At 43.4% G+C, this 25,059-nt stretch overlaps 3 protein-coding genes and 2 non-coding genes across 8 annotated transcripts in view; all 5 read left to right on the top strand.

The window, feature by feature from the left end:
* The window catches only part of DENND2B (DENN domain containing 2B), a 160,397-nt gene extending 143,951 nt beyond the window's left edge, over window positions 1–16,446 (top strand). For all 4 annotated transcript variants that reach the window (XM_032188240.1, XM_032188241.1, XM_032188243.1 and 1 more), the window contains 6 exons: window positions 11,065–11,242; window positions 12,341–12,382; window positions 13,411–13,522; window positions 14,513–14,752; window positions 15,121–15,207; window positions 15,638–16,446. In XM_032188240.1, coding sequence (XP_032044131.1) covers window positions 11,065–11,242; window positions 12,341–12,382; window positions 13,411–13,522; window positions 14,513–14,752; window positions 15,121–15,207; window positions 15,638–15,672 — 694 coding nt within the window. In that variant the 3' untranslated portion in view covers window positions 15,673–16,446. The remainder of the gene's footprint in view (window positions 1–11,064; window positions 11,243–12,340; window positions 12,383–13,410; window positions 13,523–14,512; window positions 14,753–15,120; window positions 15,208–15,637) is intronic.
* A 1,867-nt stretch (window positions 16,447–18,313) lies between these two features.
* On the top strand, window positions 18,314–21,618 carry RPL27A (ribosomal protein L27a). Its single transcript, XM_032189397.1, has 5 exons — window positions 18,314–18,387; window positions 18,605–18,668; window positions 19,210–19,285; window positions 20,102–20,276; window positions 21,442–21,618. The coding sequence occupies exons 1-5, from the start codon at window positions 18,385–18,387 to the stop codon at window positions 21,568–21,570; spliced, it is 447 nt and encodes a 148-aa protein (XP_032045288.1). The 5' UTR covers window positions 18,314–18,384; the 3' UTR covers window positions 21,571–21,618.
* Window positions 19,641–19,772, top strand: LOC116490423. Its single transcript, XR_004253380.1, has one exon. It is a non-coding gene; the product is annotated as a small nucleolar RNA SNORA3/SNORA45 family (small nucleolar RNA).
* LOC116490411 lies at window positions 20,584–20,716 on the top strand. The gene has a single exon (XR_004253368.1). It is a non-coding gene; the product is annotated as a small nucleolar RNA SNORA3/SNORA45 family (small nucleolar RNA).
* Window positions 21,619–22,653: 1,035 nt separating the features above from the next.
* TRIM66 (tripartite motif containing 66) overlaps window positions 22,654–25,059 on the top strand; it is a 46,740-nt gene continuing 44,334 nt past the window's right edge. The window contains exons 1-3 of the mRNA XM_032188565.1: window positions 22,654–22,749; window positions 24,547–24,644; window positions 24,702–24,768. Coding sequence (XP_032044456.1) covers window positions 22,654–22,749; window positions 24,547–24,644; window positions 24,702–24,768 — 261 coding nt within the window. The remainder of the gene's footprint in view (window positions 22,750–24,546; window positions 24,645–24,701; window positions 24,769–25,059) is intronic.

Genomic DNA, 25,059 nt, shown 5'->3' with positions numbered 1-25,059 from the left:
CATCATAAAACTCCTAAGATCTGCCAACCTGCAGCTTGAAAGGTAAAAATGTTGGGATGGAGAGGGAGTGTGCTCGGTACACAGGTAGTGATCTCTGGCCAGGAATAAATATTTCCTTTACTTTCCCCTGTCACAAAAACCTCCACAAAAAACTGCGAGGTCGATTTGACAGCAAATGCATGCCAGAAAGCAATTTTTGAGGTATACTTTACAGTGTTCAGTCTTTAACTGATCTATAGCACTTCTGAGGAGAGGCTGCAGTCTTCTCTTGGTCACAGCTTGCACAGCCCTTTATTGAGCCAAAAGTTCAGCTCTTTGTCTCAAGGAAAACTTTCTTTCCCCATCATCATCTGTGCACTGAAGATGTTTAGAGATTTAATCTACCACACCTGCTGAAATGTGTAATAGCTTGCAGGTCTTCTGTCTTCCTTCCTATCAAATAAAGCTGTAATCTTCCTTGAGCAGGATGTTTGCATGCAGCCCAGACCTGCAAGATGCTAAGTGCCTCATCTTACCATCTGAATGCGAGAATTGAAAGTGTTCAATGTGATGTGAAATTGGTAGCTTAAGGTAACCAGCAGAGGTGTCTCTTCAGATTTTGAGAGAGAAATTTTGCACTTTATTCTGCCTTCTCAAGACAAACTTACAAATTGTACCATTTGGAGTGATACCAATCTAGCACTGAGATATTGTGATGACTGATGCCAGCAGGGAAACTGTACATTGACAGTATTTCAATGAATTTTCTCAGGAAATCTGTCAGGTAGAAGAGACAGCCTGAGAAAGAAAATGAACTTTCTAAGTCCCTGTTTTGTTTAAGATTACACAGTCCCATAGAAAAGCAATGTAATAATGACATTTTTAATTTGCAATAAGCTTTGCTGGTGTTTTTTAATATGCCATATCACCGGAAGGGTATAATAAGCTCGTATAATTTTCCTTTTCCTCCTTTCCTCCTGCCTTTTCCATCTTTCCAGTAATATTTACTCAGGTCACCTTAGGCTTTGGCTAAAGCTCTACTGTGGGAAAATATCATCATTTTCTCACTTCTGGTTTGTGCAACAAAATTCTTTCCCTCTTCCACTTCCCCACGAAAGATAATGGCATAAAATTCTCTTCTGGATTGTTTATTGGTGTAATAACTGTATGTCAATAAGTTGCAACAGTTTCCCAACTTGTCCTTTAGCTCCCAGTAAGGGGATTTAGACAGATTCTTTGTTTATGGTTTTTGAATAAGAAGGATTAGGGTGTTGGGATTGTTCTTCTCCTCCTTTGTCACTATCTAGAAAAATTCTCCATCCTGCTTTACAGCTGTCATGTTGTTCATAGTGAAGTGATTGCCTGTGAATCTGAAACCAACAGCATGAATGTTAACAATGACTGGTGGGAATGAAGGGTCCTGGTGTAAAGCACAAGCAGTAGCTGACACTCCTCTGGAGCACCTGGGCCTGAACACTTTCATTATGGCCTTATGTCCTGCAGGAAGGGTCTAGGTAACTCTATGGGCACGAAGGATAACTTTCTCCTTTGAAATGTTGGTTGTTCTTTTAACCACCTGACAGAGCTTGGGCAAGTAAGCGGTCAGTGTTCCGATGAATGATTTCTTGCCAAAAATCTGTTTCTGAAAAACAGAAAGAAAGTTTCCTGTATAGTCCAAACCAATCCTGTACTTGTTTGTTCTTGGATAGCATCCTCTAATGAGGAATGTAATTATAAAACATTGGAAATCTAAATTAATTTAACTGATTAACAAATCCAGTGGCAGATTAACAAATCTGTTTAGCTAGGAGACATCTTCCTTGGCTGTTCCTCCCATCACCTCCTTGCTGCTCTACGGCACTGTAATGTACCTGCTTATTCCTTATGCTGTTGACAATAAATCACAGTTGGGCACAGGAGCTCTACTCTGTACCATGGGCTGCCATGAGCATCACAGACACGGTCTTTGTTCAATTTGTTGTCATCTTAGGAAATACTAAAATTTGAATAATAATGCTCTTAGAATGTATTTTGAACACCTGAAGTTCTGTGATATTCTCTGTTCTGATTAGATGGGATATTTGCCATAAGAAAAAAAAAAAAAAAAAAGGTTTTTCCGTGTATGTGCTTATGAACAAACTTTCATGGGTGAGCAATGAAAGGACAGGCAAGCAGTAGCACGGACCCTCGCTCTTTCTGTGCCACATTGCCTCATGTACTTGCAAAGTGAGGCTGCTGGTGCAACTACAATAGCAGGACAGGATAACACATGATAGGGGAGGGTGTTACAAACTTACACCAAAGGAGATGTGGTCAGAGAATAGTTTATGGATGAAGATGTTGTCCACTTATTTTTCTATAAGATACGGTGAGGAGGGACCAGGAATGGACAACACCTACAGAGGATGACACAAACCTTCAGATGGATTTCTGGCATGAATTGTACCCGTTGACACAGCAGTGTGGCAAGTTCTGTCTCCACAAGATAAAGCCAGAGAAAACAAGTCCAAAAAGTGGTTTGTGACCACTGTGTTTATAATAAAAATTGCCTCCCTGGCATCCTCAGTAGCATGGAGGACTCAGTGTTTGAGCTCTCCGCAACTCCTTGGAATCTGTCCCAGAATTACCTGTACCGCTGGCATCCCACTGATAAGGACACAGCACTGCTCTTTAGCCAGACAGGTGAGGCCATGTTATGATTCCTCTATGAGAATTTTACAGGCTCATCTTTTCTCAGTCTGCATCACACCAGATAACACCTGAAGTGTGACTCATCTAGCAAAACAAGGTTTGGGTTTGGCTCGTTTTCATGGGGAAGAAAATGCCATATGAGGGGCATGAGGGTTAAGTAGCCACACTCTCTGAGTTGTAAGCATAGTTAAAAGAATTCTGTGAAGGAGGATAACTGATAATTGGCTGATGTGATGTAGAAAATATGCGTTTCCTACTTGGTTTGTGTCCCCTCTCCCTGCCAGCGTTATCACTCTGGCCTTGTTTGCACTCAGTGAGATATCACAAAGCTGGCTTGCAGAAAACACGTCAGCACTCAAATTAGGGGAGCCACTGTGACCTGAATCTGCCTTTCTTTCACATGTGGTAAATGCACAGTTAGACTCCAACTTCTGCGTCTGGCTGCTGCCGCCACATGCAAGAAGCCTGGCTTGGCAAGCAAGGAAGCGTCCTTGAGGCCGATGGGCACAGTGCACTAGCAGTGCTGCTGGTTTGCTGAATCAGTCTCATCCTGGGAAATGCTCAGCTCCTGGATAACATTTTTCCTTTGTTACACTCCTCTGATAAGTGAAGGATTTTGGCCTGCTTCTTGGGCTGAGTTGTTAGCTCACTGCTGATACTGGGTAGTACGTGTTACAGTTCTTCTGTATTCAACAGAGAGGGGAGATCTCTCATTTCCTATTTTTAGAGAGTTCTTTATGCTGTTGCATGCAACAACTGTAGCAGTATTTGTTGAAGTATGGGTAGTGATTAGATATAAAATGTTCAAACCTGGCTGCTGAGTTGGGGTTGGACAGAATTATGGTGAATATAGAGGCAAGAGGCAAATAAGTGTAGCAATTACTAAGGAATATTCTCTCTCTCCTTTTTTTTTTTTTTCTTTTTTTTCTTTTCATGGCAGCCAAGCCTTTATTTTTAGTTTGGTTTTAAGTAGATCCTCAGCAGAGAAACATTACATCACAGTGTAGATTTAATCTGAAATTAAGCCGGAAAAGGAAGTAAACATTATAAAATGGCAATGATTTCCATAATGATTGCCTTTCATTCAAGCACGGGTATAACGGCTGAACTTGCAGAGACTGCCAGCCTCTCTGTACAGTCCTTTCTAATAGGAGCTGCGACTGGACAAAAAATGGTAATAAATTCTGGCTGCTGTAAACAGCTGAGTTTACTGCAGTGCTCTTTATGCTGTCTTAGACAGAGGAGAGACGGCTTTTCTCTTGTGCCCCAGGAGAGGTGGAGGGCAGGGGTGCCTGTACCTGGCAGAGTCCAAATCAGAAGCTGCCTGTGAGCAGTGTTTCCCATGAGCACGGGGCCGTACCAGGGAGATGAGAGGTGCCCTGGCTGCAGCACGAGAGTCCTCGTCCCCATGTGCCCCTGTGGGGATGGGCCCTTTGTAAGGGGGTTCTGCCATGGGGAATTCGCTGTTGGGGAGAGAATCTAACAATTTAATTAAAAGTAAACTAAGGCATTAAGAGTTGATAAATGTATTAATGGTATATAAAATTAAAAATAATTAATACATTCAAAAATTACAGTGTCTCTTTCCAAATTACCTTATAAAGGCTTGAAGGATTCTCTGTAGTTTGTTTTACCCTCGAAGGGCTTCTAAACAAGCAGAAAAGGATTCAGATTTCAGATGCCGAAACATGCCTTGCTGACAAAGAGCAGCTAACTTTACAGCTTTTCACACAGCACTCCTTCCACAGCAGTCAGGGTACTCATGGCTCAAAAGAGGCTGTCGTGTCTTGTGCATGCACTTGTGGGCTGATCTGGTGAGAACAGAAGTGGAAAAAGGAAAGGTCTTTTAGGTGTCATTTCAGCTTGACAAAAATGAATTAAGGCCGAAATTGTGCTGAAGTACTTCTCTGAATCAAAGCCTAGAACAGTATTTTGCTTGTTCCCTTATGCTTGAGATTTAATTGGTGAAGCGAGACATGAACTAACCGTAATTCCTGCTATTCTGTAATCATTAGAAATGATTTTTCTATCAGTGTCCAGGTAGGTTACTGTGTCAGAATTAATTTGCATTTGTTTCAAACAGCAATAAGCTAAGCACAAATTCTGGTGTTCATTTTGATTGCAATCTTCTGTCTTGCACTTATAGATCTATTTAATCATTATAGAGGAAACTTATTTTTTCAGTTTGCAGATTTTTCCTGATAGAAACCATGCATTTGTGTGTGTTTGCTTATCAGCAGCTTGCGTGTAGTGAGGGGGCATGGTACAAAACCCGCTGAAGTGTAAGAATGCTGATAATTACTGATTTGCATCTGTACCTGCATCTGAAAGCAGTCCTATGAATAGGCAGACCTCCCAGAGCCTTCGTTAATTGCAGACCTTATGCACTAACACACAGAGGTATCCTTTGATCCGTAATCAGCAGAGAGGTTACCCAGGGCAGCTTCGCTTCTCGAACATCTCCAGTTCAGCTTCGCTTCGGTATTGAGTTACAAGCACTAAGGTATTTATTGCTTCATGTTCTTCCTGGTGAGGAGGTTGTCCCATATACTTCCTGCAGCCATCATCTGTCATGCTCCCCCAGCCTTCTCTGCATCTGATGCTGCACCTTTGAGTGTGGCTGTTGTTCATGAGTGCCTGTGTTTGCACGTTCCCTGACTCGGAGCATTTTCTCGTGGTCATAGCCATGCAGTCCGATTGCTCCATCACCGTGCTCTCTTTTCCTGTAGCAACAATGACTCACATGATTTTGTTTTGAAATCTTCATGGGGTAGGTCTTCTTGCTAAAAAGCTGCAAAAACATGTCATTTATTTGGTTTGAGTCAAAAGAGAGGAATTCCAGGATTTTTTTTTTCCCTATTTAAACAGCCTGGAGTGGTAAATGAGAAACAATCAGCAATAATTTTGCATAGGTAGAAAAGCCAGCATGTTTGAGAATTTCACAGAATTGGAAATGTCCTGCCTCATTGTATCAAGGACTCGTTCTTAAATTCCCATTTTATTCCTCCCTGGCCTATCTGGGAGTAGTTGGTGGTATTTTCATTTATGTCTTGTCCATGATGCTGTTACTTGGTCTTACCCACCTGAATGAAACTGCTGCTATTATTTAGTCTTATCCACTGAGAGAAATGTTTATTTTTTCAGTGTTTAGGTGTGTGTTGTATCTGGTGCAGTGCAGTTCTGACCCAAATGCCAGCCTGTGCAGTAACCGGCATCCGCCCCCAACACACACACTCCATTTCTCATCCAAACTTCAGCAGTCTGCCACAATTTTCACTGCCATTTTCCCGTTACTTGGTGCCTTTCCAAGTTTCTGCTTTCTCCTTCCCCTCTGCCTCTGCAGTTTGTGTGTGGTGAAGGAGGAGGCTGGCCAAATTCTCAGCCTTGTAGTTTCTTCCCAGAACCCTTTACAGTCCTCTGCAAATCTCTCAGACCATTTCATCTTGCAGAGCTGTTGCAGACTTCTCCCTCTCTCTCAGAGACTGGATGGAAGTAACCCAAGATCTGGGGAGGTGTTGAAGGGTGCAGTAGAAAAGTGCCAGGCGGCCGGTCCTGCTACAGAGTTCATCCATGGCACAAGGACAGGAGCTACCACAGGAAAGCACTGCTGTGGCCTGTGATCAGCCCCGTGGGGGTGTAATACCCACCTGAGCCAAGGTATCACACCGGGGAAGGTCAGAGGCTCCAGACTCCAACCACAAGTGGGAGGAAGCCCTCCCAGGCAGGCGAGGGGATGTGGGTCAGGAAGGTGAGGCGGTCACTGAGCAGTTGTAGGTTGGAGCACGTACACGTTAAAACAGCAGCTGAAGGCGTTCAGCAGATGTGGACAGAGTAGCATAATTAAGTCAGCAGGAAGAAATGAGAAACATGAAAAGGTTGTGGAAAAGTAAACACAGGCAGTGGAAAGACTTCTTTGTGAATTTACATTTTTGGCTTCATTTCTCCATCCAAGGAAACAGCAGGACCAGTCCTGTGCGTGGTCCAGCGCATCCGCCTAGAGCTGGCACCAGCCCTGGGGTGACAGACCTGCTGTGTGGCTTGGACCTACATGTAAGGGTGGTCCTCCCTCCCCTCCTGGCAGATTGAGCTTGTCCATTCCTTGGGAGAGGAGGAGGAGGAGGCAGGTGTCTTCTCACCTGCCCCTCTTTTAAATGTAAGTGCCAAAATGACAGTGGGGAGGCAAGAGGGTAGCGAGGCAGGGACCAGGAGGCCTGCCAGCACATGGTTGTCCGCACAGGAGGCACAGTCTTGAATTTACGAGGTGCTCAGGTGTGAGACTCCCTCTCTGAGAAACTGTAGGTGGAGAGAGGAGTGAGAAGGAATACAAGTTTTGGCTGTTAGTAGGAAAAAAAGGCAGTTGTCAAGTGTATCTCTGGAATATTATCAACGTGAGTAGTGTGTGTAACCAAATATGACTTCAACGTTTTGTGGGAGCTGATGACTTCCAGCACACAAAGAGTGATGGTCTTCTGAAACGGACACATCCAGAACTGGTGTCTGCATTGGCAGTGCTCCCTGCAGCCAGGACAGCGTCCGTTCACTGTTCAACAGCACAGCATGTGCTTCTGAGAACCCAGTGATTGTGCTATGCTAGATATCAATGATTAGTTTTTAATGTGGGCTAGATTTGGGGTAATTTGTTGGTGAAGTGAGCTGGAAATTGATAGCAGACATCAGCCTCTCTATGGAAAAGTAAATGTGCTTGATCTCCTTCTCTGCTGTTCTCTCTCCAAGGTATAGCCTAGTATCTGCCAGTACCAAATTCAGCATTCCCAGAATTACACACTTTTTTCACTGAGAAGCAGTAGGTATATTGAGAAGTAGGTATATCGTACAGCCTTAGGGATAGAAATGCTCCAACAGTTACTGCTTAAAGAAGCAGTATCACTTTGTGTGCCAAAATCTCTATCATTTTGGTCCTAAAGCCAAATTATGGCAATTTAGCTCATTTCTGTGCACAGGATGAGCTGTAACAAGTGTTTGTGCTGCAGTCTGTGCCATGAGAGTGGCAGTATCAGTTCGATTACCATTCTTCTATTAAGAGGTAAAGTTGAATCATGTGAATTTGCTTTTGATGTGGGCATTAACCCTGCAGTCCTACAATTCAGCTGAGTCATGGCAGTATCTGAAATTCTTGTACCGCGTCTCTTTGTCTGACCTTAGCGTCTCTACATGCAACAAGGAAAAGTTTCTATGTGCTACCATGGGAAAAGGATTTGGAAAACAAGCTACCCCAGTGGAAGAGAAATCAACTTTGAGTAGGGAAGATGCAGTGTCATTTCTTGCCTATAAAGTGATGAAAGACCTTTTCCTAAAAGGTTTCTTTGATGATGATGTAGCCTTTCCACTTCTGGAAAGATTCATCAAGTTGTGCAGTTGTAAACGTAAAGGAAAAGTGTCTCTTGTTTCCTGTGATTATTGATAGGCTTACAGAGAAAATGTTAGATATTTTTTTCTTTATCAAGAATGTATTAATAAGACGGTTATTACTTAGTACTTTCACAGCAAGAAGGTCATGGTGTTTTTTTTCCTAATCTAATTAACAAGAAGGACAGCAAGAGCCCAAACCTGGGCAAATTCCAAATAAGATTAAGCATAACATTTTTAAGTAGAAGTGGTGAATCACGTGTGTTTTGAAAGCAGTTGGAACTGGCTTTTTTCTCTAGAAATTGTTCACTGGTTTTGCAAGCCCCACGCCAGCTTGGCACTGGCACCCCGGCACGGCTGGCCCTGTGCTGCAGTGACCGCAGCGCTTCCCCTCTGAAGCATGTGGGGCTTTCTGCTCCTTGTTAGTACGTGACTCACGCAACTGTTTGGTTTCTTGTGCCCGTGGATAAAATTACCTGCACGTAGGTAATAACCGCAGCCTTTTCCAGTGAAACGACAGCTAAAACATTATGCAGAGGTCCTGTAAAAACGCATGAACCAGATGAAGAAGCAGTCAAAACTACCCAGGACTGTTACAAGTGAAAGTATTCTGAAAATGTTCTGTGAATTTTCTGTTGCTTTATTTTGCGTGTTTCACACACCTTAAAGGAAATAAACCATCTGATTTACTTCACGTTTCTCATCAACAAGAACATTCGGGACAGCATGTGGGTTGCACAACTTGAAAGGAAAAAATGGACTTGTTTTCCTAGGATAGGACTTTCTTCTTCTAATTTACAAAATATGCTTCTCGTGAATAATAATACCCTTTCAAAAGGATTTGAATTGTATTTTAGAGATTTAAATTGTGGGTTCCTTTACAGCTGTTCTCTCTGAAGTTGACCTTACGGAATGTAAAAGCCTCACACCAAAGTGAAAGATATGTATCCTTTGTAATTATCTTTCCAGCTATGGTAGAGAGACAGATGCTTTGGACAAGTAAGAGTTTGGTGACACTGGTGGGTGTCTTCAAGTCTCTCTGACCTCTGCACAAGCAGTGCCTGTGTGTGGAGCCCTAAAAAAAGCATAGGCCGAGGGGCTGACAAGGGCAGTGGTGTGACCTGCGGGATGCTGGCCAAGCAGGGTGCTGCCACGTGCTGTGTTCAGCTGCTGCCCTGCCCTAATCGCCTTCTGGGAAAGCTCTGAAGGAGAAATCGATGTCCTGGGCCGGAGTCCGAAGCCTCCCCTAGCGTGGGAATAGCACACACAAGAGGATGCAGGGGCTGATTTACGTCACAGCCCTGCGTGTAAAACAGCGAGTTACAAAAGGGCATTCTATAGAAAGGAAAAAAATATTCACTGAAAATTAGAAGAATGTTTGTCTTCCTGCTTTTAGCTTAGCCTGGCTCTTTTTTTAGTCATTCATGTAAGACGACCGAATTGGTAGCAGTTGAAAATGCCACAGCATTTGAGAATTGTGCTGGGAGTCTGCACCGTGCTCTGCAGTTCTTCCGAAACACAGCATTATGTTTGGCACTGCAGGCACTCTGGGGACCAAAATAGGAGTCAACATCAGCATCATTGCACGCTATAAAGGAAAATTAGAGAAACACATCATTTTACAAGAATACTGGTTGAAAGAATACTTCATGTGTTAGAACACAAGAATACTTCATGTGATATAAAAACATGCTGTAATTGATAGATCTTAAAGGAAGTATCAAGTAAAAACAAACAAACAAACAAAAAAAACCAACAAAGAACAGAGTAAGAAGACAAGTGTTTACAATTTTTAGGTTTCCCAAAACTTTTCTCTCTTCCTCCTCTAACTCTCCCTTTTCCCATTCACCAAACTTCAAAAGTTAATCACTGACAGGAACAAACAGATGAAACCTTTCTCCCGGCCCTGGAACAGTCAAATAAAAATGCTTCTGAGAGTTATTCCAGTGGAAGTCTGATGCCACCTAAAGTTTCCAAAAAGTCTTGCAGTTAAAGAAATCGGCATGCCCCCTTCCTGCTCCCTTCTGTCCCAGCATTCTCAAGCAATAACCGCTCTGAAGTTATTAGTTATTTATAGTTATTTGTGGCTACATTAAGCACAGCAGAAGTTTGCACTGTGAGAAAATTAGCTCAGTCATGCTAGGCTGGGTAAAATCCCAAATTTCTGTCATCCTCAGCATGCAAGAAGCAGACACTGTAATTCAGCCCAAAATCAAAGCTCTGTAACGGAGGCTTTATTCCCCTGCAGTTAAAGCTGGCTTGGTAATGGGGTTCCTTTATTTTTAATGTTTGGAAAACACGTGACTGTGAAAGGGAATCAGATTCAGTAGGTGGAAGGAGAATGTGTGCAGTATATGTTCCGCCAATGACATTAAGCATTTAGGGTATGCTGACATGGGTATTTCAGAGCACCTTTCTGAGCAGGGTTAATACCGTGATCACCACAGTTGGTCAGTAAGTCCATCAAAATCCACTGCACTAAAAGTAGGCTGTTGTCACAAAAATACACTAACTTTGAAAAATGTGTCGCTTTTACTAATTTTCTTTGAAACGTGCATTTTTTTTGGTTTATTTTTATTCTGTTTTTATCTGAGTTAACAGTTTTTCTTTACAATGCTTTGCATCAATTTTTATTTTTTCATTTGCTCTTGTTCGTGTATCAGTGCTTGACATAAGAACACCAATATTGTGCATTGTTAATGCTTAAGTGGGCATTACAGCTGAGAACTGCAGTCGGTTTTTGATTTCAAGCACTCATTCAAAGTGGCTGCTATTGTTGGGAACATTAAACATCGTCTTCTAGATCGTGGTCTCCTGACTGCTGTGATGAAACAACCTGATTCTAGTCTTTTAGCTTTATTTTCAAGTCACTTAAAGGTGAACATCAGAAGCAATCTGTTGAAAGGCTTGTGGGGAAAGGGGGGCAGCCCCTTGGGCACTTGCATTTTAACACACTAAGTTTATCAGCTGGTGATACATGGTCTGGATGGACAAGCTCTGCTCACACAGGTGTTCCTCTCTCTTCAGCACCCTCTCGAGCTGCTCGCACGCCGTGGTGGCTCTGCTGTACCCCTTCTCCTGGCAGCACACCTTCATTCCTGTGCTGCCCTCGTCCATGATTGACATCGTGTGCTGCCCTACGCCCTTCCTGGTGGGACTGCTCTCCAGCTCTCTGCCGAAGCTGAAGGAGCTGCCTGTTGAGGAGGTAGGAGCTGGCACCAAAATTATTTGTCTGGACTAAAACTGGCCTTGCCCTGGAGAGAGGCACAAAAGTCCATGTGTGTGTAATTTTTAATCTTCCTCTTTGTTTCTTCTCTGCCAAATTCTCATGTACAACTGCCTTTTGGTAAAACTGCAGTTGTAAGTTTAGTCTTCTCTTTTATCCCCCTCTCTGTGCCTGGCACCTTGACAGAGAGAAGCAAATCGTAACCTGGTTAACAATTAAGTAGGGTAAATATTCTCATTTCTTTTGATTTTGTTGTTCCTGGAACAACAAGAGGAAGTATGAAATACCAGTGCTATGACACCTGTTAATGCTAATGGAAGTTGTGCATGAAGCCATAGGCAGGACAGAAAATAAAGCCTTTAAGGCCCCCCTCCCTTTTTTTTTTTTTTTTTTTGGTAACTTAAAAATTTGCTAATACCATACTGGAATTCAAATGAGAGTTTTGCTTCATCAGTTCTTCCAGTAAAATACCACCAAATTCCTCAAGGCCACACTGTTCTGTCTTACTTCTCTTTTCCTGTCATTTTTCTATGAAATTATTTTTTGTGCCCACTTTCAATATATTGTGTGCATCAGGTCCTTGTAAATCTCTGTTGTTTTCTTCCCACTCTCCTAACATTGCTCTCCCACATCTTCCCAGCTCCTTCTTGCAGCATCAGTGCTTCATTAACATCAACATTTCACACCCTTGCACTTCAGAAGTCCTGCTGCTTAAGACAGTACCATTTTCTCTGAAGCCCTCTGAAATACTTGTCATCCATACGATACCAAAAATGATTACCAATAACTTGCATTAAGTGTGAGGAAAAAAACCCACTGCCTAATCCTTTTAACTTTTTTTTTTCCTTTTTTTTTACATATTTACAGATCCATTATACTAGATCTGTTGTATATAATGATGATAAATTAGAATTTAAGCTCTACAGAAAGAACTTCATCAACCTGTTGTTTTCATAGCAGGAATTTGATTCATGTTGAGGCTTGGGACCATTCAGATGATCTTTCTCCATTAAAAAGCAGACACAAATGTTTTCTGTCTCTTAATACATATTTCACTGTAATGTTTTATTTCCTCAGGCTTTGATGGTTAACCTGGGATCTGATCGATTCATCAGACAGGTAAAGTACAGCTTGCAGTGTTGCCACACAGCTTAGCAACCTGTTTAGTCCTAGACAGGTTGCTAATTACTAGGTTTATTTGCTGTTTGTTTGTTTCTTTGTTTTTAATTATTATTATTAATGAGAGATATGTGGCAGGAACTGTGCAGTAGGCAAGACACTAGGAAAAAAATGCTCATTTTCTGTGTCAGTTGCAAATTAGCACTACTCTCCTCGGTTATCCAACAGGGATTGAGGCCGTAAATGTCAGAAGAAATCAAGAACTGTGTTTGCAGTGTAAAGAAAGCATCCAAATATAACAATATCATGTTAGCAAGAAAACTCACAGTGTTAGAGGGTGAAAAGGACAACAATTGCAGGGAAGTCTCTGAGAGAGAGGAGAGGTAGAGAATAGTAGTGTGGTAGCAGAAGCAGGAGCCTTGTGAGCAGGGAGAGGAAGGATCACCATCTCCTGTAGTAACATGGCACTAGATAACTTCAAAAGTATCTATCTGCAGGTTAGGTGAGTAAATTTCCTTGTATCTCTGGAAGACACGACTGGTGAGTAGTGGGTGCACTGCTACGATTCTCGTGTCCGCTTGCTTTTGCTGAATAAGCTTTAGATAAGTTGAAGAGAGCAGTGGGGCAAAATCCCAGAAAACAAGAAATGCTAGAATATAAGTAGAATCAAGTACCAAGCAGCTGTGTATACATGTAGCTAGGTTTTGCATGGTGTTTATTTAGTAAAAACAACTATTTGGACTCTTTGGCATGTAAAGAGCTGATTCCAAGTTTATATAAGTTTGCCTTGGTCTTTGGATTATTTTGCTCTTTGAATGATTTTTTCTGACTTTAAGAGTAACAAGAAATTTTGTTTAGAAATACATGATAGCTGCACATATGTTTTTATTATTTCATTTACGTAGACATGACAGTAGCTAGCTGATACAAAATGCTTTTCTTCTGAATTTTAAGCTGTGCAAAAGTACGTACTATAGTTGCTGTTTACGTGATGAATGTGATCTAAAGATTTTTTTTTCCTCTGTCAGATGGATGATGAAGACACGCTGTTACCTAGAAAACTGCAAGCTGCTCTGGAGCAGGCTCTAGAGAGAAAGAACGAACTGATAAATCAGGACTCAGATAGTGACTCAGATGATGGTAAGTTCATTTGGAAACGGGCTCATTGTTAACAGACATGGGGGTAGTATTCTGACTGAGGAGGAAGAAAGATTTTAGTACTCAGATACCTTTTGCAGTATCAAAGATAATCTCTGCACACATGGAATGGGGCTGATGACATCAACGCACAGCAATACATTATCAGCAGTCTGTTTTGGTTTCTTTGCAACTGACATGCACACGAGCAATTTTAAGCCTTTACTCAGAAAGAGTTCTGCAGTTAACTTGGCCCTGGTTCAATCCAGATAACTATGCATGTTTAGAAGTGTGTCTGAATTCAGCGTTGCTGTTGACTCTTGATATATTCAGGGGAGGGAAGCAGGTACCTCCAGGGGATGGTTTCTGTACTAGAGGGGCTGAATTGCCTTGGAAGGTTCGTATTTCCCACCAACAACTGTAAAAAGAGCCCAGGGCGAATTTAACTGACTTTGGTTAAATGGTATGCAATGGGCCTCTATTCAGTTTTTGAAATGTATTTCTACTCATCTTTGCTTTACATATGTATAATTATTTTAACATCTCAGAAGTGATGAAAACCTAAATTCTATAACACACCCTTTTTGATCTGTTTGGGTATAGGTTCATTATCCCCAGAGCAAACATTTTAATTCGCAGTCATACAGAAGTTTTTTAAGAAAACACTCAGATTTAAAGTAAGAGGTATAATTTTGATGAGGCACCCACTTAATTTTTAATTTCCTGAGCTGTCTCATGAGGATTTGTATTTCTTCTTGATTTTTGGTTACACAACTCCAGTTTTGTAGGCTGGCACTCTTGATTATAAAGCTGTTACATTTTTCCCTGTCTGACACATATCCATGGCCGCAAAGGATTTGGTACAACTCCTTTCAGTTATTAGCATCAGTAAACTGCTAGATGACAGTACCTGGCTCAGGGGGGGATGACAAAACAAACTGACAGATCTGGGAGCAGCTGATTTTGGTGTCTTACTGCTGCCTTGTTTTGCAGAATGTAACACCCTGAATGGATTAGTGTCTGAGGTTTTTATCCGATTCTTTGTGGAGACCATTGGCCATTATTCCCTGTTCCTAACCCAGAATGAAAAAGGAGAGCGTGTCTTCCAAAGGGAGGCTTTCCGTAAATCTGTGGCCTCTAAGAGTATCCGGCGCTTCCTGGAAGTGTTCATGGAATCCCAAATGTTTGCTGGTTTCATCCAGGACAGAGAGCTGAGAAAATGCAGGGCAAAAGGTAAGGGCGATGTCCTTTGCTGCGATACAGATCGCGCACGTTTCACGCTGATCCAACAGTTTGCATCTGCATTTGCTGTCGGAGCCTAGCAAATTCTGGGTAGCTGAGAAGCCTCCAGAAGTGTGTTACCTGCCTCTCATGGGGCTAAATAGTAGCGACTGCGCAAAGGCTTTAACCAGGAGAATCCACGGCTGAGCACCTTAAATCACTCGGAGGCAAACCTGCTCGAGCCACAGCAGTGCTGCTGCCGTGGAGCTGTGCAGGCGACGAGCAGCAGGGGGATGCGGGGGGATGCAGGAGGATGCGGAGGGATGCGGGTTGTGCTGCCCCACGCTCTGCCCAGCCCCATCTTCCCCCCTGTCCCGCAGGTCTCTTCGAGCAGAGGGTTGAGCAGTATTTGGAAGAGCTGCCGGACACCGAGCAGAGCGGAGTAAACAAGTTTCTGCGAGGCCTCGGTGAGGACAATCTTTACCGGTGTTTCTGAAAGGGGTTTGCATGTCTGGTGGTGGTTGTTTGTTGTTTAAATCCAAAAGAGCCTTGCCTGGGGTGAAATGAGATGATCAACTGGTGGTTTTGGTGATAGGAAGTATCAAAAGGAAAAAGTGAAAACGTACTTAAACCTGACAAAAAGCAGATTTAATTATGACCTCTGTGAATGTCTTCATTTGGGGAGAAAAAGCACGGAAAACACAATTGCATAATTGAGGAGGAAGAAAAAATAAGAAGGTTGGCTGCCGAAGACCGCCAGTTGGCTGTCTCTGCCGGTATTCAGTAAAAGAGTCACTATAGCAACTACAGTACAAATCAGACCCATTTGTTATGGGATTTTTGATTGCACTTGGCTTTTTCAGTATATTCTAGTGACTGATGGTGTGTTTTCTTTAGGAAATAAAATGAAGTTCCTTCACAAGAAGAATTAAACCCTTTCTGCTGAAACATCAACCCAAAGACTATTTATGACACTGTCCTCGAGACCCCTGCAACTCCAAATTTTGATGTGGGAGGAGAATGAAAAAAGCTGACCGCAGCTTTGAGTGACTACCGATGCTGTTACAGTGTGTCAGACGATGACTCCTTTATGTATTTGGATGGAATTTGTAAATAATGTGCTGTAAGCTTTTGTAACTGATTTTGTAATGAGCAAGAAAAACTGTGGTAAATATTTGTATATTCCTGAGAATAACAGGTGCTTTTTTTTCTTTAGTATGAAATGAGTTATGCTTGGTGCAAAAATGAATAGCTGATTATGTGCAGCTGACTGTCTCAGCAGAACCACTGACTTCAGGGAATGTTTGTGAGAACTACACTGATGCCTGAGTACTGCGGTAATGAATGAGCTCTGGGGTACGTGGGAGAGGTTGTATGCGCGGGGGCTGTTTTCATGTGGCAGAGTTGGTATTTTTTTTCCTGATTTTTCTTCTAATTAATTTTAAAAGAAAGAAATAACAAAGTAACTTGATAATGAGGTACTTGGTTCACAATACAAAACTTCCACTCCGTTTGAACTCTGGTCAGTAAACTACTTGTAATCCATTCTGCACTAAGACTGCTAACCGTGAGGAGATCTCCGTTCCTTGACATGCAAGCTGCAACGAATAGGTACAGTTCATCCTTTCCTAATGTATGTATGTATGGTTCCTAATAAACTATGTAAATACACCTGTTTGTTTATATTCTTTGCAAACCTCTGCAGACTTCTGATTTTGAGTGGGTACAAAAACCAGAGAAACTTGTGAACGTGAATTTGCAATTAAAATACAAAAAAAAAAAAAAAAAACACACAAAAAACAAGGTTATTATGAAACTGCCTCTCAGTAGGTTTACTATTTCATGATACAACTTGGTTTTCCTTCTACTTAACACTTTTTATTAGAGCTAAGACATGGCATTTTATACCACCATTTTGTTAATTTTATCCTAACAGAAGCATCTCTTAAAACATTTTTCCTTTTTTCTTCTTCACACGGGTTAGCAGCAAATTTTGTATCATAGATAATTGATCCTGAACTGTGATATTTTCACATTGTTTTTATGCTACATATGTTTTTACATTTAATTTGGTTAAATGATCCAAGTAGAGTAAGAAGAGCTTGTAGCAGGCAAATATTTTGCTTAAATTTCTGATGAGCTAATCAGCTGCAGTCTATGACAATCTGCTTTTCTTTTGCATTAACTGCAGTCTGGTTCAGGTGGTGCTTGCATGGTGGTGAATGCTCTTCAGCAGGGCAGGAATGATTAGCTTGCCATGGCCCTCTGCACAGCAGCAAGTGCTACCCAAGTACCACATTCATCTTTAATCTGGTAACATAAATGCTGTTAAGAGATTCTATTAGCTTTTCCTTAGCCTGAAGAAGAAAATAGAAAATACTTGAATATTCTTTCAAGTCTGATGACTAATGAAAATGACTTAGAGCTTTCTTTTTAAAGAAAAAAGAGCACTATTTTTCTTCTTTGCAGTGTGACTTCTTCGTGTAGTTGAACTGGCATTGAGGCTTGCGCAATTCCTAACCTGGCAGTGGTTCTGGTTTGCTATCAGCCTCATAGAACAAAATTGAGGGTTTTTTCACTAAAAAGGTGAAGTCATTTCCTTTTTACCTTACCTCCCTTACACTCGAGTATATACCAAAGCTTAAGTGTACATGAAAAGAAGCACCTGTAGAATGTAGAATATCAAGCGCTTCTGATCAATTGAAATGTAATCACAATTTACATTAAACATTTAGCATTTGTGTAATCACAGATGTTAATTTCTACAGGTTTTATGTTGTAATATGTTATAAGCTACGGAATGTCTCCCAGATGTAGTTCTTCAGAGCAGAAGCAATAGCCTTCACTTGTACAGGTGGATGCCGGCTATTTCATAAACAACAGTAAATGTGTGTGTAAATACATGTTCCTTTTGAGAAAATGATTGATAAAACGTCATCGTTGGCTGATGGTAGCGTTGACATGAAAAGAGTTGTTAGGAATGTGAGAGAGACACGGGATGCATGCATTAAGAGAATGTGGTGTGAACACATCTCCCTCACAGAAGCTGTTTTCCTCCATCTGCACTGTAAAAACCTAAGCTGGGAGCTTTTGAGCGATAAATTGCCCGTCAGCATGGCTTCGCAGTCAGGGGAGCACACCACTCAGGGCGACAACCGCGTTTCTAAGGCCTGCAGGTGCCTTCCTGGCCCTCGCACCGTGGCTGTGCCCATCAGCCGGCTGCTTCTAAAGGCCTGTGTTTAAAACAACCAGCCGAGGCCAAAACCCGGGCTGCGTTTGGGAAGGAAACGGAGGCGACGGGCGCTGCGCAGGAAGCCCTGAGGGAAAACTAGCGCGGAGGCGTGCGCTTCAAAACGGGAGGGGGGGGGGGGAAACAAAGAAGCCTAACACCTTTTGGTGCAGGATTTATTGAAATAAACAACCACGCGGGCAACACTCGCTTCGAGTTGCCCAGGAACTGTCCCTGTGGCGTTTAGTGGCACTGCTCTTAGCGCCCTACCCCACACCCCTCAGGAGGTAGGCGGGGAGGGGGGGGAGAGGAGGAGCCTCAGCGAAGTCTCGCGAGAGTTCCCCGCGGGCGGCGGTGCCTTCCCCCGCTCTCGCGATCGCGGCCTCCTTTCCGTTCCGTCGCGCGCGGCGGCAGCATGGTGGGTGCGGGACGGGGCCGGGGCCGGGGCCGGGGGTGGCGATGGCGGCGGGGGCTCCTCCAGCCTCGGGGCGCTGAGGGCGGCTCGGGGCGGCCGCTGGGGCCTGGCGGGGCGCTGCGGGCCGTGGCGGCGCCGTGGGTGGGGTGGGGGAGATGGGGGGGGGGGGGGGGGGGGGGGTGCGTGTGGCGCCGCGCTCACCTCTGCCGCTTGCCCGCAGCCTTCCCGGCTGAGGAAGACGAGGAAGCTGCGGGGACACGTCAGCCACGGGCACGGCCGCATCGGTAAGCGGGGGCTGCGGCTCCGCAAGGCCCGCGGGCGGGCAGGGGAGGCCGGGTGCGGGCCCGGCGAGCAGCTCCGAGGGCTGCGGCCTGTGCGGGGGGGGGCTGCGCCGCGGGGGGGTGCCCCAAATGCTGCGCTAAGATGTTGCCCGTCCCTGTCGGACGGGGTTTGTGAGTTAGCTCGGGTAGTGCTTGGGCGGTAGGTGCTGCCTGAGAACGTGGCTGGGCGACATTTTGAGCTTGCGGGCTGATGCTGTGCCACTGTAAACTCCGGCCCATCCTGCCTGTGCTTGTCAGCTCGGTTGTGCTGCCACTGGTGTCTTCTCATATTTACACGTGCTAAAGACAAGGTTTTTTTATTTTTTTTTTCTTCTTCTTGTCTAGGGTTAGTCTTTAGTTGGCTTAGCTCGCTGAACTGATATAAATGCAGAAGGATAGGATTGCTATCATCAGATTAATTAGCTTAAGTTGACCCTGCGTTCCTAAGATCAAGTATTACATGTGATATTCTTAGTCTAACCAACTTTGTTCTTCTTCTTTTTAGGCAAACACAGGAAACATCCTGGAGGCCGTGGTAATGCTGGTGGTATGCACCATCACAGGATTAACTTTGATAAATAGTAAGCTAACATTTTAAATACGTGCTAGCAAAGTGCATGTTGCTGAAGCAGAAACAACTAAATTTTATGTGAACCATCAAACTTCCCTACAATCCCATGTATCTTTTTCTCTAACGTGAAAGCTTAATAGCTGAAATCAACTTGTGTCCCCATTTTCTCTAAGCTTAGGGGCCTTTTTTTCTTAAGCCAAGCATCTTTGAGAGATCACTGCAGTAAACTTGACCAAGCTTGCCAGTTACACCGTTGTCCATACTAACAGATGTGCCCACAAAATGTTAAGGAAATCTGAAGCATTGTATAAATCAAAACTACATTCTACTTAGCTGCATGCCGTAGAGGCAAGGCTTGTTTCTCCACCGAGACTAGAGTCACATCTGAACACTGCCTGTTGTCCTGGTGTGCTAGAGTACTCGGAAAGTAACCACTAATCTTTATTCACTGGCTGTGGCCATTGTTGACTCAGTCAGTTACCGGGTTAGTGACAGGAGCTCTGAAGCTCTTCTTGCAGTACAATCTTGCACTGAGTTGGTTTTGCTCAGAAAATGCAGGATTGGACCACACTCACCATGAGGAGGATTAAGTTGTGAGTTCAAGGGAGAACAGATGCTTAAAGGGCCCTTGCTTTGCATAGCAATGATTATTACACTTAGATACCACATATATTAAAGAAATAAACGTGTAATGTGAAAGTAAGATAAAACTTTACTTTTGATTGTTTTGAGTAAGTAAGATGTTGTATCAGTGTTGATTTGTAGTCCCACCTGTTTAGGATGAATTAGAGATGTGACCTAATGAGGAATGTGTTTTCTTTCACAGTCACCCTGGCTACTTTGGAAAAGTAGGCATGAGACACTATCACTTGAAGAAAAACCAAAAGTTCTGTCCTACAGTCAATTTGGATAAACTGTGGACCCTTGTTACTGAACAGACAAGGCTCAATTACGCAAAAAACCAGGCTGGACTGGCCCCAGTCATCGATGTTGTGCGCTCAGTAAGTTTCTGTTCAGATTCAAATCTGCAGTTTCTGCTCACTTGAAGTGTAACTTAGCTTTGCACATCCAAGTAACAAAATGGTAAGCTATAGATACTCATGCACTGCAGCTTATTTGCAGACTTCTCAGTACAAATTCATGTATCTTAGCATATCAGTAATTAAGCTAGTACTGACATTATGTTTTTTTCCTGTAAAAATGACTTATTTTTGAAAGGTGGTGAAAAATTACTTGTTCAAAATATCACCAGAAGTAGGTATGAAAACATGATAGAGCTATTCTCACTTCTATAAAGTCACTTCTAGTTCCGAGAATAGAGTCACATCTTTACACTTGCGATTGTTCTGGTGTGCTATCGTTCTCGGACATTAAACTTCTGATCCACATTCACTGGCTGAGATGCTTCATATCTCAGTCAGCCACCAAATCAGTGACACTAACTAGTCTGTCAAGGGGGTAGTGAAACTAATCTACGAAGTAGGTAGATTACCTACGTGTACCAAATACCTCTGCTGTCCAGTCACACCTCTTCTAACAAGCTGTGACTTTAAAGGCTGTAGTATTAACGGGTCTTGTGCTGTGGTTGTCCTTTTTATGCAAAGGACAGGAGTGAAATGAGGGGGGAGGGGAACTATTGCTGTGACAGCTCGCAGAGTAGAATAAACCACACAGGCGCATTGGCACTCTTCAGTTTTACTTTTAAGATGTGCAGAAGAGCCTTCTGCTCTCTTCAGAAATACCAGGATGTCCAGCAGGTACAGAGCGTGGGCCAGACGCAAGTGGGTAGTCAGTAGTTTGTTGCAGAAATGCAGCCAGCTGCTCTGTGCTGTGGGAAGTGGTTGGCAGCTTCTTTACAAGACCTTGGTGTTTTCTGTATGTAGTACTGGGAATATTACAGCTTCCAACATTCTGTTACCAAAACCTTCAATTTACTTTATAGTTTCCACTTCTCTGAGTGAATGCAGCGCCACTAGATCACGTGGGATATATTTTTCCATTCATACCAGTCTTGTATTGGAGATGGACAATGAATGAGGTCAGCGGTGGTGATCATGGTTTTGTTTTTTACTGGTGTGTGCTAAAAGACAGGTGTGAATGTAGGAGCCTTTAAGCTGATTATAAACACATAATGTTTTGTTTTTTGTTTTTTTTTAATCTTTCTAGGGATACTACAAAGTCCTGGGCAAGGGCAAACTGCCCAAGCAGCCTGTAATTGTGAAAGCAAAGTTCTTCAGTAGAAGAGCAGAGGAGAAGATCAAAGAAGTTGGAGGTGCCTGTGTGCTTGTGGCATAAAGGCCATTGTTTTATTTGAAGTTTTGAATAAAGACAATGTATAAAATGTGTTGCTTGATAGAATTTTTTGACTTGTTCACACACTGTCCTGACTTCAGTCTTGTGATTTAGTGATTTCTGTCTGTTTCCGATCACTGGTTTGGCTGATGCTTGCTATGATTTGAAACTGCCTGGCTGCAGCAGTGTCTGGCATGTGAAGAGGAGATACCTTGCTGCTTTATCTTTGCAACGTAGTGATGTACATAGGTTCTTCCTCTGTTTGTGCAACTCCTCCAGTTGGTGATGCTCTCTGGTGACCAGCGGTAGGACCTGAGGGAACAGTATGAAGCTGCCTCAGGAGCAATTCAGGGTGGGTATTAGAAAAAGGTTCTTCACCGAGTGAGTGGTCAGGCGTTGGGACAGGCTCCCCAGGGAAGTGGTTGTGACACCAAGCCTTCCTTGCTCAATGACACAATTATCTTAACTTCATTTTTGCAATCGACTAACCTCCTTTTCAAGTGTAGGGCATATGATTCCTGAAGTTGCTTCTGTGGGACAAATGGTGCTAGGTAGCTTCAAACACGTACACAGCCAATGAAAAGCAATGCCACAGCTGTAGAGCTGCACTATGTGAATTTCTGTACGTATTTAAAATGATTCTATAAAACATTTGCATTATTGTAATGTCAAAATAGGATTTTGGTTGTCAATGCAAGGGTTGGCCAGGTATGCCAAAGCAGAATCCTTATATGATGGTTAAAATCAAACTGTTACTATAATGCTCAGCATTATAAGTCTTAAAGTATCCCTAGATGCTACAAATTACCTTCTAGTACACCTGGTACAATCCCAGTTAATGAACTCTTAACCTAGTGTTTGGCATGGATTATTGCAGGGCTTTTAGGGTAGAGTTGACACATTGCATTAAAGTTTGTAAAATACTGAGGTTTTTAAGATCAATATCTTGGTGAGTGCTAGGATGCCTTTATCCTAATGTATTACACTACTGAACTGCTGTCAAAGGTTAAAGCCCGATGAAATACAAGCGTTCACTGGTGTTTACAAGTTGCCTTGGTCCACTCCTGCAGACTGGAGTCTACGTTTATGATAGATGGAGTCTACGTTTATGGTAGACTCCATCAGGTACAGTGTGGGGAGGAGCTGAAAAATGTCTCCCAAGGGGACTACAGGCTGTGGCAGGTGAGAGTCCAGCTTCTGGTTATTTCAAGCAGCTGAGGATGGGGCTGCAAGACGGGTAACAACTGTAAAAGACCAGACCCCAGTCACAGCGGTAAACTTGATTCACACAGGAGCACCCAGTGCACACAATCAGCAAGCGATTCCACGTGGCTAACGCACACAGCAGACGCTGCTCTCAACTCTTTGGAGCGTAATGTTCTAATATGTTAACGCTCTAAGTAACTCTTGGACATTTTGTGCAGCTGTACTCAGAAGTTTGCCGGGCCCCCTCGCTCCGCCCGCCATCTTGCTGAGGCGGGCGCCCTGGTCCCGCCCGCAGCTCTCGGTCGCGGCCGTTGGGCGGCGCTGAGGGGCTGGGGCGGGCGGCGGTGGCCGCCTGTGGCCGCGCGTCGCTCCGGGTTCGGGTTCGCTCCCCAGCCGGTCCCCGGAGAGCCAGAGAATGCTGCCGAGGGCCGACTAAATCGCAATTTCGCTGCATTTTTACCGCCTGCTTTTGTTAACCGGGCTAATTTCGCCCACCGGCTCGCCTCGTATTTGTGTGCGAAGTCATCAAGCGTTTGGGATTGGAGCCCCGATTTGGTGATGGTTTAAGATCAGAAATCACACGCAGCGTTTTGCTTTGTCGCTGATTTTTATTCCCCTCCACCCCCTTATTGTTTTGAAACAGTTACTTCGGGAATTGGGGACGTGAGGCATGGAGCCTGGTTAATCAGGCAGGCAGGTTTTGCCACACACTGCTGCCTTGGCTGAGCTCCACAGACCCCCAACAAGAAGCTGCTGTGAGGGCTTGTCCAGCACGTTCACTCTCTGTTTTTTCCTCAAAGGACAAAAGGGGCTGCTGCTAATAAAGTAATTCGAGAAGGAATTCTAGGTGGAGCTTGCAAAGTTTATGTTACAACATTTCAAATTGCTGTAGCAATATCTGTGTTTAATTGAAAGAAGAAGATACAAAAAATCACCTGATTAGGTCTGAGAGAACAGAATGCTGAAAATTGAAAGTCTTGCATAGGGATTTTATCCCTAAAATAATATAGCTATGGGAATATACCTGTTACAAACTCCTCCTGTGTGAAATGCATAGGTGCTTCACTGGGAGTTTCAGTCCTGTGATACCTGGCTGCTTCCCTTTGATTTGTTTGCTGTGGCTGTTGCCCTCCAGGGGCTGTCATTGATCTTTTGGTCCTGCAGCAGCTCCCCCAACACTGTGCAGCACCTTTTGTTTTTCCTCCTCGAGCTGATAGGCGAAATGCTAGGGGCTTTTCTCCCTGTTTCAGGTGTGGCTGCCTGCCAGCTGCCTCCCCCTGCTCACCAACCCCATCTTCATCCATTTCTGTCCCATGTCCTGCCTCTTCACCCTCACCACATCCCTCCAGATGCAGTTATTTGCTTTGTAATTGCAGCTGCTGGACTTGGTGTTTCCCACCAGCCCCGCCAAGTCACTAGTGATGTAGTTGCCTGACTGCTGCTTTGCATACCTGTCTCAGCAGGAAAGTAGCACTTTATCTCCCCCTCATCCTTCCCCCTCCTACCAAAAAACTTGCACGTAGTTTCACACGTTCTGCAAAAAGCATAGATTAAAATGTATGGTAACCTGCTTCTGGCTCATCCAGACAGCTTTGGCCTTTATGGTGATAGAGCATTTCCCAATATTTGGCTTTGTGTTTGCACTGATTCTCTGTGCATCGATACTTTGGTCCTGGGCTGTGGTTTCTCAGACTGAACAATGCGGTAGCCTAAGACCTCAACTTCCTATCGCAGACATGGCATGTTTTTGCAGGTTTTGGTCTGTTTGCTTAGCAACAGCACTCGCAAGAAACAAAGGAGATGGTGCAAGCTGAAAAGCTGTGCTTCCCTAATCACATTCGTCTCCGAAAGATGGTTGATGAAGATGAACTGTAAAAAGTGAGCTCATACAATAAACACTTTCATAATGTTTACTGTTTAAAATACAGGTACAACTACCACAGCTGTTTTCCAAAGGGACCTGTAGTTTTGAAATTCCAGTCACAAGTTTTAGTGGTATATTTGAATTTGTTGAAGTGAATTCAGTAAAATTGATGGATATCTACTTATTTTCATTGGTTCTTAGAAGTGGGCTTTGGGTGTGAGGTATTATGGTGACTTCAACATAAAGTCCAATTTTTCTTAAATAGCAATGACAACAAACACAGAAGGCTGGTTGTGAACTTCTGAGACCTTCACAATTTTGTTTCATTGTAGAAAAAGATCTGTCTGTTAAACAATTCAATTGGAATCTGCCTTGAGATGGAATCCTCCAAGAGAATACATATCTCTAGGATTAGAGTCGCT

Source organism: Aythya fuligula, chromosome 5 (genome assembly GCF_009819795.1).
Source record: "Aythya fuligula isolate bAytFul2 chromosome 5, bAytFul2.pri, whole genome shotgun sequence".
Taxonomy (NCBI): domain Eukaryota; kingdom Metazoa; phylum Chordata; class Aves; order Anseriformes; family Anatidae; genus Aythya; species Aythya fuligula.
Note: the sequence above shows the minus strand (reverse complement) of the source record. Positions and strands in the feature narration are given on the sequence as shown.

Coding starts and splice junctions, on each gene's coding strand:
- RPL27A (XM_032189397.1), top strand. Junction 18,669..19,209: donor CCACGGGCACGGCCGCATCG/GTAAGCGGGGGC, acceptor TCTTCTTTTTAG/GCAAACACAGGAAACATCCT. Junction 20,277..21,441: donor TCATCGATGTTGTGCGCTCA/GTAAGTTTCTGT, acceptor TAATCTTTCTAG/GGATACTACAAAGTCCTGGG.